Source organism: Hypanus sabinus, chromosome 3 (assembly GCF_030144855.1).
Source record: "Hypanus sabinus isolate sHypSab1 chromosome 3, sHypSab1.hap1, whole genome shotgun sequence".
NCBI classification, from domain to species: Eukaryota; Metazoa; Chordata; class Chondrichthyes; order Myliobatiformes; family Dasyatidae; genus Hypanus; species Hypanus sabinus.
This window is the reverse complement of record NC_082708.1, coordinates 156,673,595-156,694,207: the sequence shown is the minus strand read 5'-3', so window position 1 is coordinate 156,694,207 and position 20,613 is coordinate 156,673,595. Positions and strand designations below refer to the sequence as shown.

The window sequence follows — 20,613 nt, the reverse complement described above, 5'->3', positions numbered from 1 at the left end:
AGCATCTATGGAAAAGGGGGAACAGGCAACGTTTCAGGCCAAGACCCTTCTTCAGGCCTGAAAGAAAGGAGAGAAATCAGAGTAAAAAGGCAGGGGCAGGAGAGGAAGAGGTACAAGGCGGCAGATGGTAAGTGAAACTGACAGAGGGGAGGGGGTGAAGTTAAGAGCTGGGAAGCTGATTGGTGTAAGAGATAAAGGGCTGGAGGGGGAATCTGATCACAGAGGATAGAAGACCATGGAAGAAAAGAAAGGAGAGGAGCGTCACAGGCAGCTGATGGGCAGTGGGATCTCCCTGTGGCCACACAATTCAATTCCACTTCTCCTTCCCATTCCAACATGTCAGTCCAGGGCCACCTCTACTGCCACTCAGAGGCCACACTCAGTTTGGAGGAGCAACATCTTATGTGTAGCTTCTAACCGAACGGCATGAACATCAATTTCTCGAACTTCCAGTAACTGCCCCTCCACCCCTTCGCTATTCCTCATTCTTGTTTCCCTCTCTCACCTCATCTCCTCACTTGCCCATCACCTCCATCTGGTGCTCCCCCCCCCCCTTCTTCCATGGTCTCCTATCAGATGCTCCCTCCTCCAACCCTTTATCTTTCACCAATCAAATCCCCAGCTCTTTACTTCAGCCCCGCCCCCTCTCCCGGTCACCTGCCACCTTGTATTTCTTCTTTCCTTCCCCCCACTTATCCCCTTCCTTTCCAGTCCTGAAGAAGGGTCTCAACCTGAAACTCTTCCATAGATGCAGCCAGGCCTGCCGAGTTCCTCTAGAAGTTTATCTTTTAGTTGACAATTTCAAAAAAATATTGTGCAGACTAATGCTGGACCGCAAAAATTAACTTTAGGAAAATGAGTATAATTCAATGCAACCTTTAAATAAATCTCATTTATTGTTTCCATTACTCATTCCGGCAGCCTGTGACCAGGAGTTTTGTTTCAATGAATGCACATTCACCACTCTAAGTAGGAGATGGAAACTTAAACAATTCACGCCCCAAACAAAGTATTGGGGGGGGGGGGCGGGTGAATGAGACAGTGTTATGAGAAAGCATTTCTCTGCATAGAGGGTGGTAGAAATTTAGAATTCTCTGCGGTGAATTGGAATCAGTCCAGACCAGCCGACTTTCTAAATCTAAAGTTTCTTTTAGTCCTTAGTATGAAGAGATTCAGAGCTAAGGTGACTAAAAGGAGTCAGATCACTAGTAAACCACAACCATACATAATGGTGTGACAGACAAACTTGGCCATTCCTGTTTTTACCCCATCATTTCTAATTCACCCTGAAATAAATGATTAAATGTCGGTTTGATGTCCATAAGAGAATGCTGCAGAAGTCTGTGCTTAAGACTATGAGTCCATAAGATTGAGGAACAAATTAGGCCATTCAGCCCACCTGGTCGGCTTTGCTATTCAATCATGACTGATTTTTTTAAATCTTGTTCTCCTGCCTTCTCCATACAACCCTCAAACTACTGACCAATCAAGCACCCAACAACTTCTACCTAAGGGATGCACAAGAAGCTTGGTGGCTTTGTAGGGAGAGACTGCAGTCTAGGGTCCTGCCTCCACTAGACATTTCAGAGCCGAATCCTGTGTAAACGTCTCTCAAACATTTGATGTTTGTATCATGCAAAGAGGACATATGAGTGGCAGTGGTACTTTGTACATAGAATGTACATCGTTCTCTTTACTTCCCACATCCCCCGCCCTTCTCCCAACCAATCTGGCTGAAGATAAGAAAGCCTGAGGACATGCACCACAGGCTCAAGGATTGCTTCTATTCCACTGCTATATGACTCTTATACAAATCGCTTACATAATGAAGATAAATTCTTAATGTCTTCGTCTATCTTGTTGTGGCCCATGTACTTGGTCTATCTGAACTGCACTTTCTCTGTGACTGTAATACTATATTGTACATTCTGATTTTTTTCTTCCTTCTGTATTACCTCAATATACTTATGTATGGAATGATCTGCCTGAATGTCTTGCAAACACTGTACTGGCGTACATATGACAATAATAAACCAATTAGTCAATTACCCTGTGAAATGTATACACAGTCAAGTCTATATGAAACTATTGAATGAATGACACTATGAAGGCAAAGAAAGCTTTTGATTTTTTTTAATTTGGAAAGAAAAGTTTTATTTTTGAAATAAAAGTAAGTGCCACTTTGAAATTAAAAGTCTGGCTAAAAAGCAAACTGTTCATACCATCCAATTACCCAGCAAAACGCAAAAAAGGAACAGTTTAACCTAATTGTTGAAATGGTTTGTTCAAGTAATAATTGCTAGGAAATTCATTCCCATTCAATAGTCTTCAACAGCATCGACCTAACTGCATTTTGGAAGGAGTACAGAATTCCACACAATGTGTCTGGAGCTGTTGACTGGGTAAGAATATCTGAGCATCTCTTCTTGCAGAGCAAAAAACAAGAAATAAACTATTGCGCACCATAACCACTTTAACTACTTTGCACTACAGTGGATGTCTGAAAAAATTCTAATTATGTTCTTTCTCGTAAAATAGTGCATAATTTATGTCCAGCTTATGTTTTCCTTGTGAATTCTGCTTATACAATGCTCTGAGCCTGAGGTGTTTCATTGCACCTGTGAATACATGGAACTGTGCTGATAACAATAAATTCAACTTCAACTTTGACAAAACTTATCACCATACTGAGCAACCTCTTTGAAATATTTAATCAAATTAATCAGATAGTATCTCCTCTTGACAGAGCATACTGACTATACCCGATAAAAGTCCATGCCTTTCCAAGGGCCAATTAATTCTATCCCTTAGAACTACTAACCACTGGCTGAAACTCACAACCCTGTAATTACCTGGCTTATCCCTGCTGCCTTCTTAAATTGGGGCAGCTCTCTCACCATCCTCCAGTCATTTTGTATCTCACCTGTGACCAGTCAAAGTTTACAAGTTTCTTTCAGGGCCCCAGCGATCTCCTCCCTTGCTATTGTTGCTAACTTAAGAGGTGCCACTCCATCGCATGCCATTTTAAAAGATGAATATCAAGCCTCCAAAAATATTTTTTGCAGCTTTTAAATTGTTTAACTAGTTTGGTAGCACCCAAAAAAAATTACTAACTTTCTAATATTCACACATCCGATGAAAGTTCATCAACTGAAACATTAACTCTTTTTCTCTCTCCACAGATGCTACTCGACCTACTGAGTACTTCCCAGCAGACTCCTGTCGTTACTCAGATCTGTTGTTCTTTACTCTTCAGAATTCCAATGACAAGGCTGACCAATTTATTTTTATTGCTTTTAAGTTTCCAAACCAGGAAGGGAATTTACAAATGTTCAATGGAAGAGAATGCAATTAGTGTGCAGCTGAGTTTTGAACTATTGCTATAAACATCCTTCCGCAGACTATACGCTCACAATGATACAGGAGACACTGGAGCTGCCGTGGATTACTGTACACTTGCCATGGTTCCCACATCTAAGCAAGGGTTAACTTACCTATTAACCATCCTTTCAGTAGCTACCACACAAAGTTTTCTCAAGGGTCACACTATCATATGATAGGAAGACATGAAAGAAAAACAGATGTGATGTTTGGAACAGAGCATCTCAAATGCTTTGAAATATTATAGCTGATGCTCATCACAAACACTGATCTGATACCTGTGGTGGTAATGCATGTGAACAGGTTTATTGGCATAGATTTATTATTGTCACATGTACAGAGATACAGTGAAAAGCTTAGTTTTGCATGCTATCCGGACAGATCATGCCATACATATGTACATTGAGACAATAAATATGAAAACAGATTATACTGTTCCAATTATAGTGAAAGTGCAATGCAGGTAGTCAAATAAAGTGCAGGCCCATGACGAGAGTTCCGGAGTTCATCTTTTAGGATATGAGAGCTTTGCTTACAACAAGATAGAAGCTGTCCTTGAGCCTGGTGGTAAGTCTTCTCAAGCTTTTGTATCTTTTGCCCAGTGGAAGGCAGGAAAAGAGAAAAGAGAAAGACCAGGGTGGAGGGATGTTTGATTATGCTGACTGCTTTCCTGAGACAGCAAAAAGCAGACAGAGTTAATAGAAAGTACACTGGTTTGTGTGATAGACTGGGCAGTGTTCACAACTTTCCTGAATGTTCTGGGTGAAGCAGTTGCTATATAGCTCCATTTTGGATTATCCCATTGGATGGAAATCATATTGAAATGCCTTACAGTGGGATATAGATCAGTTGCAGATATCGAGAAGGAATGTAAGATGAAGTGTAACGCATGCAAGTGTGAAGTGCACGACATTAGAATCTCAAATGTAAAAGGGAAGTACACAATTAGCAGTAGGACCCTTAACAGTATTGATGTACAGAGGGATCTCGGAATCCCTAAAAATGGCTGCACAAGTTCATGGGGTGGTATAGAAGAATAGAGGATTCTAGCCTTTATTGTTTGAGGCACTAAATTTAAGAGTCAGGAAGTTATGTTGCAACTTTAAAAACTCTGATATGGCTGCATTCGGTTGTGGTCATCTCATTATTGGAAGAATGTGGAGGCGATGGAGAGGGTGCAGAACAGTTTGACCAGGATGCTACCTGGATTTCAATGCGTGTATCATGAGGAAAGATTGGACAAACCTGGGATGTTTTCTCTGGAATGATGGAGGATGAAGGGACACCTAAAAGAAGTTTATACAAATATAAAATTATGTGAGTATATAAGACAGCAGGCTATCTTTTCCCTGGGTCAAAATGTCTAATATTAGAGTATGAGAGTGTAAAAGGGGCAGGTTGTTTACACAGAGATTGGTGGATACCTGAATATGCTGTCAAGGATGGTGGTGAAGGGAGAAGGGATTAAGTGTCATAACTTACATTAAATAACATTATGATGGGATTCATCAAGCTGACAGCAGACGAGTCTGAATTTCCATATTTCCATCTGCAACTAAATCCTTGACTTCCTCATAAGGAGACCACAGTCAGCCCCGATCAGTAAAACCATGTCTTCTTGACTGTCAACACAGTCACACCATAAGAATGCGCGCTTAGCCTAATGCTCTGCTCTATCTACACACCTAATCAGGTGGCTAAGCAGAACTCAAGCACCACCTATAAATTCACTGATGACACCACAGTTGCTGACAGAATCTCAGATGATGACCAGGAGGTGTACAGGAGCAAGACAGATCAGCTGGTTGAGTGGTGTCGCAATAACAACCTTGCACTCGTCAGCAAGACTAACAAATTGATTGTGGACTTCAGCAACACGAGATTAGGAGAACAGATATCAGTCCTCATTTAGGGGTCAGTGAAGGAAAGGGTGAGCAGCCTTAACTTCCTGAGAATCAACATCTCAGATGATCTCTCCTGAGTCCAACACATTGATGCAATCACAAAGAAGGCACACCAGTGGCTATACTTCACTAAGAGTTTGAGATTTGGTATGTCTCCAGAGACCCTTGCAAATTTCAACAGACGTATGGTGAAGAACAAAGCTGATTGGTTGCATCACAGCCTGGTCTGGGATTTCCAATGTGTGATTATATTATAGACTCAGCCAGCTCCATCATGGGCACAACATCTCACTATCCAGGTCATCTTCAAATGCCAGTGCCTCAAGAAGAAGAAGTGCCTCAAGATCTCAAGAAGATCATTTAAGGGACTCACCATCCAGGGCATTCTCTTTTCTCATTATTAACATCACGGAAGAGGTACAGGAGCATGAAGGTGTGTACTTGGCATTTTAGGAACATCTCTTTTCCCATTACCATCAGGATGAATGGTCAAGGAACCCATGAATACCACATTACTATTCCACTTTGTACTTTATTTTGCCACTTATGGTCATTTTTGTCTTGCACTGTACTGCTACAACACAACAACAAATCTCATCGCATACAAATATATTAATGATAATAAATCTGATTCTGTATGCTAAGTGTATATTCATGCCATTCTGAACTATCGTAACTAGCAGAATTTAATGGAGAAAAATCTGAGCAGGTTTCCCTGCACTGAAATGTGGGTGAAGTTTGTGCTGGAAGCCAACGTTGGTTTACTCTGCTTTCATGTCAGCCATTCAGGTCATTTCATTACATCCATGCACTGAAGGAGTACAAGGGAGAAGCAACATCAGGGTGCAGAATAGTGTTACAGTTACAGAAAAAATGCAGTGTGGACATTTTGTAGGTGCAAGGTCATGATGAGTTAGATTGTGAAGGTAAAAATCTATCATATCGTACTGGGGACCATTCAATAGTCTTAGAACAACGGCACAGAAACCGTCCTTGAGCCTGGCTGTTCAAGCTTTCAAACGTTTGTACCTTGTGCCTGACAGGAGGGGGAGAAGAGAAATTGTCTACAATGGCCGAGATCTTTGGTTATGATGGCTGCTTTACTGAGGCACTGATAGAGTCCATGGAGGGGAGGCTGGTTTCTGTGAAATGCTGAACTGTGTCCATGTTATATATAATACAATAACAGTGTTTTTTTCCTTCTTCTGCAAGCTCACAAAATACTTTTCATTACAACCTGGGGAGAGTTCGGCAGGAGTTTAACTCCAAAATTTCACCCTGACTACCTGTACATCTAATTCAAGACACCATCTGCTCTCCCAAGTAGATGTAAGTGATTCTTCACCATTGTAGTAAGGAAAAGCAGGATTATTTTACTCACAGTCCCGGACACTCATTATCCTTCAATCAACATTCCAATAATGGATACATAGAAGTTCTAGGCACAAAAGATATCAAGGGATTTGGTGAGAGAATAGGAATGTGAAATTGAGATAGGTGGTAGTATTGAATGGTGGAGCAACCTCGAGGAGATGAATGGCCTTTTAGCAGCACAAGAGACTGCAGATGCTGAAATCTGGAACAAAAATAAACTGCTGCAGGAGACAGCGAGTCTAGCAGTATCTATGGATGGAAATGGACAAGGGTCTTGATGTGAAATGTGGACCATCTGTTTCCCTCGAGAGGCACTGCCTGACCCAGAATTACTCCAGCAGTTTGTGTGCTGCTCCTGCTTAATTTTTCTGTATTTCCGCATTTCTACAAACTAATCTGGTTTTTATTTTGTGCCACTGCAGTTGTGTAGAAGTTGACTGCTCAACTTCTGTTGCTATGTCTGTGACTGCAAGAAGAATTTCACTGATCATAAGGACCCGGGAAGCCTTGAAGGACAAATCTTTCTTTTTTTTTAATTGAAATGGCCCACTTAATGATCCATTTTGGAACCACTGGATAAAAATAATATCCAATCCCAATGAAAATAATTCCTTAGAAAAATTATCAAATCTGGAAACAGGCTGAACTGCTGCTTGATATACAGGTCCTGGACATTTTCCAGAAATGTATGAATGTTCAATAAAATCAAGAGAAGATTATTTCAACATCTAATTATCTGCGAATGTTTTTCAATGAGGAAATCTTAACAGCTGATGGTAGGACACTAATTGACAGCTTGAATACACTGGATTGAAATGAACTGTATTGGACACCTACCTAATGGGTCACCTGCATCTGACTAGGTCAGTCCATACCTGTCTAAGGTAATTTCTCTTCTTTTCACGAAATGTTAACGGTTAACCTGCCTTTAATTTTGCTCACCGGAATTTAGTTGGCCACGCTATTAAATATTAGCCAGAACACAAATGTCTGAAACTGTACACAAAGCAACATTTTATCTCATTGGATTGTGCATTGTGTTAAATTAAACATTTATTTGATATTTAAGATGCTCGTATTTCAATTCACTGATTAAAAAGCATGTAAGCAAATTGTAAGACGATGTCTTCCAGAGTGTAGATTATATTAACATATTAACTTTGAAACAGTGACTAACAGGAGGATACAATAGCAAAGGAGCATCCTGAACGTTAGTAAAATATTGATCATGTTGAGCAGGTAGTAAGTAATTACCGGTGAGAATTGCACCTCACTGGGTACCACTCCTGTCAGATTCAGGCTGCAGATGATAAATTACCAGGCAAGCAAACTGAGTTCTGAACCAGTGAGCCACAAACATGAGTTCAAATTAAAATTTACAAACTCCCCCCCCCCCCCCCCACAAAGGGTCAGTAACTATAATACCACCAGACTGTCACACACAAAAAAACATCAAGTAGGAAGAAACAATAAATGCTGATGGTTGTTTCTGTGATGGAGCAGGAAATACCAATATTCACCACTCACATTAGCATTTACCTCTTGCTTTATTACTTTGCATCCCATATCACCTGTTTAATGATCCAGTCACCCCTATTTCTACCCTGTCACAATTATGTCAGTCATACCTCCCACGTATTTTTTTTGCCTTTGCTCAAAACCCAGCAAGAAGAGGGAAGTTCCTTTGCTTTGCCACTCTCTGGGTTATCCCTGTTTTGCTGGGTAATGACAACAGGGGCTGAATATTTTCTCAATAACGCTACACCAGTGCATGGCTGTACAGTGGTTAGCACAACGCTTTACAGTGTCAGCGATCAGTAATCAGGATTCAATTCCCACTGCACTCTGTAAGGAGTTTGAATGTTCTCCCCATGATCGCATGGGTTTCCTCCACGTGCTCTGGTTTACTCCCACATTCCACACATGTATGGTTGCCATTTTGATGCCAAAAGTCTGGGGACACTTGTGGGCCGACACAGACTCCAGCACATCATCAGACTGTGTTGGTCATTGACACAGATGATCAATTTCACTGTATATTTTGATGTACATGTGACAAATAAAGCTAATCTTTATTGTCTACTGTTCGTTCAGAACCCCTCAAGAAATTCTAGCATGAATTTGGGCTCAGGTTTCTGGAGAGTCGCTGGAACCTATACAATTAAGTGATCTGCTGGCTTATTTTATAGGGTAGTTACGAGTCAAACATATGGAGTGGGTCTGGAGTCACAAAAAGGGCAATTCAGATAAAGACAGCGGATTTCCTGAATGACATTAGTGAACCAGATGGCTTTCTTTTTACAATATCAGCATTACTAAGACTAGATGTTTTCTGCAAATTCAAGATTATTAACTGAATTTAAATTCCACAGCTGCCCTATGTCATTTCCTAGCTTCCCTTTAATATCATTACAAGGATGTCTTGTAGAAGAGTTTAAAGTAGCAATACTCCATTCACTGCAAAGCAGGTGCAAGGCCACGTACAGATACAAGACAAAGACAAAACTGCACCAGCTCTGGCACGGAACAAAACTTTAACTTCAAATCTTTCAATGAAACAAGCTTGGTAAAATCTACAACCATTGACCTTACTTCGACAACCTGCAAATACATCATTGAAAATTCCCAGTGCAGCTTCTGAGAGTGTTTTGCCACCATGCTAACTACCTGAGGTTGAAGGTTAAATACCAGTTACAAACCAATCATCTAATCCTGTTCCATGTTTTAAATATTTTGAGCAGTAGTCGTGCTTTGCAGGCTGATGTCTCTAAGAATTCCTCAGCTGGGAGACACAAATATTTTAAAATTAAAACTATTAATGAGTGAATGGTAAAAGATACACATTTCTTTTATACCTTTCTGTTTGTGCAGTACAGCTAACGAGGTATATTCAAATCATGGTTGCTCTATCGTGAGAAACTAGTTTAAGGATGGCAAGCTTCCACAAACATTATAGTATATACCATAATACAGCATGGGTTATACAATTATACAGCACACAAACAGGCCCTTCGGCCCACTGTATCCATGCCAGCTATGATGCAAATCTAATTACAGTCCTACCTGGAGACACAAGACACTGCAGATGCTTGAATCTGAAGCAATACACATTTTGGGTTGACACCCTTCAATCAGACCAGGTCCAGATGATGGATCTCAACTCAAAATGTCAAATGTCCATTGCCCTTTGTAGATGATGCAGAGTTCCTCCAGTGCTACGTTGCTAACTTATCCTATCTGCCGACTCGTGGTTGATATCCCTTTATTCTTAGCCTGTTCATCTGCCTATCTAAATGCCTCTTAAGCATCGTTACTGTATCTGTTTCTACCACCAATGTAGTAATGTCTGGATAATCTGTAAATACTTCACAGAATGCAAGAAGTGTTTCCACTAATCAAAATACTGTTTGTTTTACACCCCACTGAGAACGAATATCACCTGTAAATGAATGTACCTACAACAGAGCAACACCCCTGCAGTGCTGCTCTGGAGCATCTGCCTCCCTTTTAATGTTAAACTCCAACTTTCTGATCATGAGGCAAGAGTTCTCCTATCAAAAGAGACCATTCATCTAAACATGCAGCCATTTTAACACGATGACAGCAAACAGCACAGGAAAGTAACAATACACTACAACTGTGCTTGAAAGACATTCCAACAGACATCACTGCAGATTTCCCAGCGGAGAGATGTTTACATTTTTCCTGCTTCCTTGCTTTCAGTTTGCAGTAACTCTGAGATACAATACAAACCTCTTTACACCAGATAATGCCAAACTCTACACTTTCAATGAAAATCCTAGACTAAATACTCACAAAAATAAAGAACCAGCCCTTTTTTAAAAAAATGGTTAAAAAAAATTCTCAGCAGTGTCTGAAAACAATCATCAGCTTTTGTTAAAATGAATACAGATATTTAGCGGGTAGCTCATCCATCAATTTAACCTCTGCCTGTCCCTGTAAGAGGACAACTTCGACAAGGTCACAAGAAGAATGTAGACACTTTATCCCCTCTACATTTGCAAAAGGCATAGTTCAGAATCCTTTAACTAAACATTTGAATTAAAATTTAGGTTCATCATAGACAAACCCAAACCATTTTTAACTTTTAACTTTAAACTAACTAAAAGTTAGATATCTGATAACTGGAAGACAGCAAGTGTGGTATCTGTGTTCAAGAAAAGCAGCAGGGATAATCCAGATAATTATAGGCCAGTTAGTATAACATCGGTGGTAGGGGAATTATTGGAAAGATTTACAAGGGACATAATAAACCTATATTTGGAAAAACAGTGATTGATTGTGGATAATCAGCATGGATTTATTCGTGGGAGAGCATGCCTGACTATCTTAATTGAGTTCTTTGGAGTAATTTCTAAATATATTGATTAAGACATTGTGGTTGATATGACTTACAGGAGTACACAAACTTCAGTTAAGCCTTTGATGATGGTATACAGAATTATGAGAGGTTGGTCCAAATTGGATCCAAAATTGGCTGGTAACAAGAAGCAGAAGGTGAGATGGTAGAGGGTTATTTTGTGATTAGAGGCATGTGACCAGCGGTGTTGGGACCCTTGCTTTTTGTTGAATACATTAATAACTTAGATGTGAATGTACCTGTAAGTGGTATGAATGGTAAGTATGAAGATGGTACAAAAGTTAGTGGTGGTGTTCATACTGAGGGGGAACGTTTTCACATGCACCGTTCCCTAGCACTGATGTTAAACAACTACTGATCCGTTGGTAAACTGGTGAGGAAAGAACAGAAAGAATTTTATTCTGATAAATATGAGGTAAAGCATTTTGGGCGTCAAATAAGTGTAGATGATTAACCATGAATAGTACAGCCCTAGAGTGCAGTGAAGAACAAAGAGACCCTGGTCTACATGTCCAAAGATCCCTGAACGTGTTAGCATAGGTAGATACGGTGGTTAAGTATGTCTACCTTCATTAGTCAAGGTACAGATCATAAGAGCAGACAAATTTATAAAACAAACGTTTGGCTGCAGCAGGAGTACTGTCTGCATTTCTAGTCACTCTACTATGGGAAGGATTGATTGTACTCAAGAGGGTGAAGATGGGATTTACAAAGATGCTGCAGGAGGTAGAGTGTTTCACTTGTGAGGAGTGAGTGTGTTTGTGTTCCTTGGAGCAGATGAGACCAGAAGGGGGATGGACATGTAGACAAGAATCTCTTTCCTCCTTAGTACTCTCTAGGACTGTACCATTCATGGTTAATCACCTACCCTTATTTGATCCCCAAAATGCTTCACCTCATACTTATCAGGTTTAAATTTCATCTGCTATTTCCTCGCCAGTTTACCAATGGATCAGTGACTGTAAAGACCCCTCTACTGGTAAATCTGCAATGATACTTTTGTACCCTCTTCTATACTATTGCCTAGCTTAATTCATCTTTTCTCTATTTTTTAGTTGCCTTCTGTTAAATGCTTCCCAAAACTCTACCTTCCCACTTATTGTTGCTATATTATATGTCCTCTCTTTTGATTTTACACTGTCTTTGACGTCCCTTGTCAACTATGGTTATCTCATTCTCCCTTTAGAATACATCTTCATCTTTGGGATGTATTTTTTCTGCACCTTCTGGATTGTTCCCAGATACTCCCGCCATTGCGGTTCTGCCATCATCAACGTTAGTGTTCTCTACCAATCAACTTTGGCCAGCTCTTCCCTCATGTCTCTCGAATTATCCTTACTCCAGTGTAATACTGATATATCCAGTCTTAGCTTCACCTTCTCAAACTGCAGGGTGAACTCTATCATATTATGATCACTGTCTCCTATGGGTTCCTTTACCTTAAGTTCCCTAATCAAATCTGGGTCATTAGATAATACCCAATCCAGAATTGTCATTCCTTTAGTGGGCTCAACCATAAACTGCTCCAAAAGGCCATTTCGTAGTCACTCTAAATATTCCCTCTACTGAGCTCCAAACTAACTTTCCCAATCTACCTGCATATTGAAATCCCCCATGACTATTACAACATTGCCCTTTTTACATGCCTTTTCTATCTCCCATAGTAGAGATCTAGAAGACAAGAAGACTAGAAGACAAAGATTAAAATGATGATTGAGAAGTTTGGAAGGGACTCGAGGAAGAATTTCTTGAAATCTGGAACGTACTAAATGTGAGGCATTGAGGCAGGTACTCTCACAGCATTTAAGAATTATCTGGACAGGCACTTGAATCACCTCAAAATAGTATGCTATGGGCCAAGCGCTGGTAAATGTGACTAGTATGGGTGGGTATTCGCTAATCAGCATAGATACTGTGGGCCAAAAGGCTTCTTTAGATCCTCCAAAACTCCACAACTCTGACCTTTATCTGCATAAGAGGAGGGAGAAGAGGAGTATTAGAAGTTCTCTTGGGTGCAGCTGTGGTTACCCGGAATAGACAATAGGACACAAAACAACTCAGTGTCAGTTGTGAAGGAGGCATCATAGTGAAACACTCTGCTGCTCCTGATACAACTGCCCAACAGGATCCCGCTTAAATGTAACACTGTTGTTTTATACTGTATCTACACAGTAAAATCACACCAATTTGCTCCTTTGTCGTGTGGGATTAAAGTTTAATTGTTTTGTCAAGCATAAACTATATTATTCAAGTGGTTGCAATCACCTTGCATGCCATATACACCCGTATTTACAAGCTAATCACATAGTCTACACTGGAAAATACAAGCAGTGTTGAATTCAGCAAAATCCAGAGGCCAAAGTACAGCTACACTCTCCTACTGTTCGCAGCCTACCATCCCACTTGCCACTTGCACTGAAAGTGAACGCGATATAATCACAGCCTGTGGTACATCATTCAGCGAGACTCGCTATTATGAAATGCGATCTATTGTGCTGCAACGTGTACACTACAATATCTGAAAGATATTATTCTCTTCCAACTGGCAGAAGTCACTATCAGACAGAAGCACATCACAAGCCAATACAATCAGCATTTTATAAGACACTTGAATCAGCCCCTAATGGTTAATTTACTGCATCCGGGTAATGTAGCATTTCGTCTGTGTCAACTTCGCAACAGATTCTACTTTCCACACGGGTTCTATGGCCAGACAGAGTTAATACTGGAGGTTTTTTTAGACTATCTGCATTACTCTGCATTCCATCTAACTATAACCACATATGGTGTCCTATTAATGAAAATCAGAAATTGCAATCAGCACCAGGTCAAACTGAAGATCACTTACAGGATTCCTTTTGGATTTGCTTTGGAGGAACAGTAAGTACAAGAAAGTACAAACAGCAATGACAAAGTATAACTTAACTGAGCTAAGAATTCAAAACTAAAGACTTCCTTGTAAACAACCAGGAAGCTCCCTCAGTCAGAGCAGATTCTCTGAACCTGAATGGACTACAGAGCAAAATAGTAAGACACAACCCCTGGCTCAACACAAAAAGGATCATTATTATTATAGGTCTCATTTAACAGGACTGCCACAGTTTGAACACACAATGTTAACTCTTCAGCAAACTGACAGGCATTACATCTGACCAACCCCAGTAGCTTGCAGCCTAGACTGCACACTTACCTCTGTTGTGTAGCGAGAGCAGCACAAATAGGGACACAAGAACCTGCCAACGTGGATCTGCAAGCCAAACCATCACCTTGGTATGTGGGTGCCCTCTGGAGTGTCGCCTGCTTCCTGTCTTTAGCTTTGATGAAGGGCTGGAGCACTGATCAGTTAAACTGCCGCTGAGTGGAACTCTGTCAGAAGCCTGAGGAGATGAAAATGAGGAAGAGAAGATTGTTAGAAATTGGCTGTTGGAAGATTGGGCCCCAGTAGACAGGTCAAGATAAAGTCTTTGGATAGGGCAGTTAGCTTCAGATACAGGAGTGTATGGACTACATAGTGGTACAGAGAGCATGCACTCTAGATGAACGTATTCTAATGGCATTTTTTAACTCAAACACAAACCAATTAACTGTTGCAACCAGCAAAAGGCTCCAAAAGCAAAGTACTGAAAAATAGCAAATTTCCCCAATCCTGCCCATGTCTGCTAAAGGGATCCAGGTCAGCTAGGAGGCAGTACAAAACTCCCACTGAAAAAGTCAATCACTGCCACAACTAAACAGGTCCTGGTCTCTGATTAGTCCATACAAAATGCAGAGCACGTCTTCTCTTGGCTTGGAAAATGCTTCCAAGTTGATGTGCAGACACAATAGAATGAAAAAAAGGTTCAGGAGAAAGGGATGAGAGGAGAGGGGAAAAGAAGGAAAAGGAACATGAGTGAGAGTGAGCAGGAAGGGGTGGTTGGAGGCATAGAGACGGGGAGGCAGTGAGACTAAAGCAGAGGTAAGAGAGGGGAAAATTTCAGAAGAGGAAATACTAATGCAGATAAATAGACTACTGGGAGAAAGAGAGTGTAAAAAGAGGAGGGTGCAAGATAATTTAGAGCAGAATAACTAGTGGAGGTGAACAGAGGTCAGGGAGAGGGAGAGAGACAGAGAGAAGAAAATAAAAGGACTGAAGGAATAAGACAGGGAGAAAGTGCAGAATAAAAAAGACTGACTGAAGACAAAGATAGTAGAAAGAAACAGTGAGGCAGCAAAAGGAAGAACTGGGAAAATGAAGCAGAAATGTGAGGGCATTAAAGGAGTGAGAGAAGGATGGAAAGCATTTGGGTAGGAGAGAGGGGAAGAACAGAGAGAAGTTATATGACTTGCCTGCAGCAGCCGCACAAATGATGTGCTTTCTCACTTGTGCTGGCGGCTGGGGCTGGACTGTCACTGCTGATTTGCTTTCAGGCACGGATTACATGTGATAAGGTCTGACCTTATTTAAGTATTCACACATTAAGGCCCCTCATAGTGAGCAGCTGAAGACAAAAAGCCCCTCAGATGTTCAGGCCATCAATCAGCCTCACAGTGTGTTGCCTGCCAAACCTTGCCACTAAACTCGGGGCCAGTTCAGTGAGGGGGGTGGTGGGTAGTGGGTGGGGGAGGGCGTGGAAAGAGAACGAGAGAAAGGGGGCGGCTCTCAGTCTGAGGAGCACTTTAATAAAGTCTAAAAAAGCTGGTCACAGACCCTCGAAGCTCATTGTCTTCCATCTCTTTTCAAAATCTTGCTGCTAAAACAGTCCATCTGTGAGGTTCTGCTGACCAATCACAAACCATAGAAGTTAACTCGTTAAACTTTATATTTCTGCACCTGTGACCACTATGGGACTAGTTTTTGTTGCTCTTCTTATAAATGAAAATAAACTTGAAGTAACTGCTTGCCCGTAATCTTGTTAAACCCTGTCCTTGTTGTTGTTTGTAATCCCACACCGGCACCCCCAGCCCACAGTCCATGTCCCCTGGTTTCATGCCTCTATTCTTCACCAGAACACCAGCAGATTTTGGCTGCCTGTTTAAACAATTCCAAATCACAAAAGAAAGTTAAAACAAACACGGTTAAGCAGAGAGAAGCAAACTGCGGCAATGAGTGACAAGGTGCCGAGCGGGCACAGAGCAGCTGAAAGTGTGAGTTTTAAACAAATGAGAGAGAGAGAGAGAGAGAGAGAGAGAGAGAGAGAGAGAGAGAGAGAGAGAGAGAGAGAGAGAAAGAAGTGGGGGGGGGGGAGGTGACAGAGAGAGAGAGATAGAAAGTCAGAGAGGGAGTGAGTGTAAAGAAGAGGTTAGAGACAGAGAGGGAGAAAGGAAAGGGGAGACATGAGGGATGAGGGAAGGAGTGAGTGAGAGAGAAATAGGGATGAAAAAGAGCAAGGGAAGAGAGCTGGAGTGTGTGGAAAGAAGGTATGTTGGTTTGTTTACACGTGTATGCAATGTGTGTGGGAAGATTTAGTTTCTTTGTGTGAGCATGTGTTGATTTGTGTGTGCGCGCCTATGTCTGTATGTTTTTTTTCGTATGAGCCCTTCTATCCATGAAAAAGGAGAATGCAACATCAAATAGTGTAGGTTTATAGAAGGGTGTGTGTGTGTGTGTGTGTGTGTGTGTGTGTGTGTGTGTGTGTGTGTGTGTGTGTGTGTGTGTGTGTGTGTGTGTGTGTGTGTGTGTGTGTGTATACGTACATACGTACGTACGTTTCGTTCAGAACAAGCCCCTCCTTGAATAATGTTCCTATCACTTTCTCAACTGCAATCTTGAGGCAAATTGTGCCAGCACACAGCACACAGTGGGAGGGAGTGAGTGAGAGGAGAGGAGAAACAGGATGGAATGGGAAACGGAAAGGAGGGAAGGAGGGGGCAAGGAGAAGGAGCAAGACAGAAGGTGGGATGAAGGAGGGAGAGAAAATGTAGAAAGGGAGGGAGTGAGCAAAGTAAGAAGGAAGTGAAAGAGAAAGGGAAACAAATAGGTTGAGGGTGTGGGAGGAAAGGAGAAAGAAAAGGTGTAGGAAAAGGAGGGAGAGAAAAATAAAGGAAAACAAATTTGTTCTTGCTGAACAAACAATGCCAGCAAGCCTCGACCTTCTTGCTGTGGTGTTTGTGCATCTGTAACTCAGTGTCTGCTCAAGCATTTAACTCAGAAGGCTCCCTCTTAATCTTTCACACAGCCTCACACTGCCAGGAGATCACAAAGTTGCACAAATATTTCAATGATACTGTACAATAGAATGCAATGAAGATGAGTCTTTCCAGCAGCTATCCCCAAACAAAGGTGAAAAAGATGAATGAAATAGAAGCCAATTTGCCCCTCAAGTTTGTTCAGGCTCTGAGAACAAATGAAGCCCATCCTGTCTGCCTGTGTGTGTCTCTCTCTCTCATGCAAATCCCATATCCTCTCTTTCCCCAAGTGTCCAAAACTCTACTATTCTCAGTCTTAAATTTGCTTGGTGACTGGACAATCCATATCTGATGGAGAAAATTCTAAAGATTCATAACTTTCCATATAACTTAGAAGGCAACTAACCAAAGTGAATAGTTTTAGTATGGATAGATACTTGATTGTCAACATGGTCATGGATTGACCAAAAATCCTGTTTCTGCACTGCATGATTCTGTGACTGGTCTATAAAGAAAATGTCTCCTCCAGTGTTTCTTACCACTAAATCACGAACTCGGGGCACAAAAGCAAATAGACAAATCCATCATTTGGGACTCAGATGAGGAGAAATATCTTTATGGGGAGGATTGCAGAGTTTTAGAATTCTCTACTTGTGGTGAGTGCTCAGTCATTGAGTCTGGTCAAGAATGGGATCAATAGATTGTTAATTTCAGAAGAGATCCTCTAGGAAGGGTGTGGAGGCTTTGGAGAGGGTGCAGAAGACGTTTACCAAGATGCTGCCTGAATTATACGGTATGCACTATGAGGAGAGGCAGAGAGGTTGTACAAATAGGGAGTGAATGGCTTCTATTTCATGTATTGATAGAAATTTATACGATTATGTGGGGCATAGACAGAGTAGACAGCCAGCATCTTTTTCCCAGGGTTGAAATGTCTACTACCAAAGGACGGATTTAAGGTGAGAAAGGTTAAGTCCGAAGATGAATGGAGCATAGTTTTTTTTATATACACAGAGTGGTGGTTACCTGGAATACTCTTAAGACAGCGACATAAACATGCAGAGAATGGAGAGGTATGTACTTGTGTGGGCAGAAGGGAGTAGTTTAATTAGTCTTTTGATTACTAGCTTAATTAGATCGACACAACATCATAGGCCAAACGCCTGTTCCTTTGCTGTACTCTTCGATATTCTCTGAATTAGAGAATATAGTCATCAGCAGGAAAGACGATTTTAAGTAGTAGTCTGATGTAATCTGAGAAAACAGGCTCTATGACTTTATATCTCCCACCATTCTTGTACTTTTAATTGAAATAGCCAATGTAAACTTTACAACTTGTAATTCTGGCTGTTGACCAGTAATAAATTTAGAGCTAAACAGCACAGAAACCAGCCTTTCAGTCCAATTGATCTATGCCAATCAAGATGCCCTATACCATCTAGTCCCATTTGTCGGCACTAGACCCATAACCTTCTAAACCTTTCCAATCCATGTACTTGCCCAACTGCCTTCTAAAAGTTGTGGTTGTACCTGCCTCAGCAACTTCCTCTGGCAGTTGATTCCAGATAGATACTGTCCTTTCTGTTAAAACAAAATTACGCCTTAAGTTCTTATTAAATCATTCACTTCTCACCTTAAAACTATGGCCTCTACTTCTTGATTCCCCAAGCAAAAGAAAAAGACTGAGTGTATTCACTCCAGCCATGCTCCTGATGGTACTGTGTTGGCTTAGTTCTATATTCCCAGAGAACCCTATAAGACCAAATCAATTCCAATCCTCCAGATGGAAAGACTAAATAGGGTGGATGTGGAGAGGATGTTTCCTATGGTGGGCACAGCCTCAAAATTGAGCCGTGACAGAGGTAAGGAGGATTTTTTTTTAGCTAGAGAGTAGTGAATCTGTGGAATGCCCTGCCACAGACAGTGGTGGAGGTCAAGTCCATGCATAAGTTGACCATTTCCTGATCAGATACGGTGAGAAGGCAGGTATATGGATCCAGAATCAGCCATGATGAAATGGTGGAGCAGACTTGATGGGCTGAATGGCCAAATTTTGCTCTTATGTCTTATAGTCTTATGGTCCACCAGACAAATTGCCGGACAACTCAGGGTGATTAACATCAAATGTACAAAGCATAAACCTCAATTTACACTGTATCTTCAAAATACTAAAATGTCTCAAAGCAAAACAAATTTGACACTGAGATGCTTAAAGAGCCATCATGATAGAAGGCCAACAATTTAGTGTTAAGGAGCATCTTGAAGGTGGGAGGAGCAGTGGAGAGATGGAGAGCGAAGGGAGGAATCCATGGGCTGAGGAAGTTGAAGGTATAGCAATACCAAAGGAGTGATGAAATCTGGGAAAGCCAGGACCAGGAAATTGTGGAGAGTTGAATGGTTGGATGAGGTCACACAGCTACAACTATCACTGCAGCACTATTTATGTACTGCCCTCAGTGTAGAAAAGTTACTTGACAGCTATACAAACAAGGTAAAACAAAATCCTTCATTTGATTTCTTAGCTGTCCTTGATTTGGCCATGTGGAAACTTTCCCCCTGAGTATAACGACGCAGAAACATCTGGAGTGAACTGGAGTCAGTGTTTTCTTAAATGCAGCAAGCCAAAGGAGCATGTCCATTTAAGGAATGCAAAGCCAAGAGATTTGATCTTCAGTTAGGATTCTGTTTTGACATAAGTTCCAAGCTTAATTGAGGCTGAATGACACAGCTGGCCTGCACTGGACTTGTACCTCTGCCCTGAGGAGAGTCTCTTCCCTGAGTTACTGTACGGGACCCGTGGAATGCAGCATGCCCCACTAGTGAACTCCAAATGCTCTGCATTCAGGTGTCAGAACTGTTTGAGAGGCAAAGCGAAAAGCTGGTCTTAAAACATCTACAAAAAGATCATTTGAACTGAGAGTAGCTGGAAAGAGATACAAGATACAGTACCACAGGTTACAAACAAGGACTTCCAGATCCCTTCCTTCCATGTGGGTGATGTGATGGGTGAGATCCTAGAGGTAAATGCTCATGTCATCAGTGTTGTCAGTGGGGAGACAGCAACATTCACAGACGACGCCTTGAGACTGAGGATGACTTGCTTCCACTCTGGCACTGTGGGTCCTGAGGCAACTGATGAGGCTGATGGGGGAACCACAGACTCTTCCACAAATGGGGTAGGTGGGGTTTGTTTATCGGCTTATTAATGGCACAGTAGAAAAAATGCATTGCAGCCCATCTACACTGACAATCACATCAGCACATCGAGGCAGTACAAGGGAAACTATTAATAGAATGCAGAATAAAGTGTTACAGTTACCAAGAGAGTGCAAGCCGTCAATAAGGTGCAATGACATGCTGAGGTACTGCAATTTGTGAGATCAAGAGTCCATCTTATTGCTGTAGGTTAATAGTTTGTGTGATGGTCCACACAAGACAAGAGCATTACATGAGTGGTAATAGCAGCCC

At 41.3% G+C, this 20,613-nt stretch overlaps 1 protein-coding gene and 1 long non-coding RNA gene across 6 annotated transcripts in view; one reads left to right on the top strand and one right to left on the bottom strand.

Moving 5' to 3' along the window:
• The window catches only part of LOC132391799 (uncharacterized), a 73,399-nt gene extending 69,993 nt beyond the window's left edge, over positions 1-3,406 (top strand). Inside the window, exon 4 of one of the 2 annotated variants that reach the window (XR_009511352.1) lies at positions 3,183-3,406. This is a non-coding gene — a long non-coding RNA (uncharacterized LOC132391799). The remainder of the gene's footprint in view (positions 1-3,182) is intronic. The other variant, XR_009511353.1, reaches the window with a different exon arrangement.
• The window catches only part of bmpr1ba (bone morphogenetic protein receptor, type IBa), a 372,535-nt gene that overhangs the window by 146,572 nt on the left and 205,350 nt on the right, over positions 1-20,613 (bottom strand). The window contains exons 1-2 of one of the 4 annotated variants that reach the window (XM_059965429.1): positions 15,728-15,745; positions 14,231-14,417 (exon numbers count right to left, since the gene is read on the bottom strand). The exons of 1 other annotated variant lie outside the window; for it this stretch is intronic. In XM_059965429.1, the coding sequence (XP_059821412.1) occupies positions 14,231-14,303 (73 nt within the window). In that variant the 5' untranslated portion in view covers positions 14,304-14,417; positions 15,728-15,745. Of the gene's footprint in view, positions 1-14,230; positions 14,801-15,727; positions 15,746-20,613 lie in introns of those variants that run through there. 2 more of the 4 variants (XM_059965428.1, XM_059965427.1) reach the window with 2 other exon arrangements.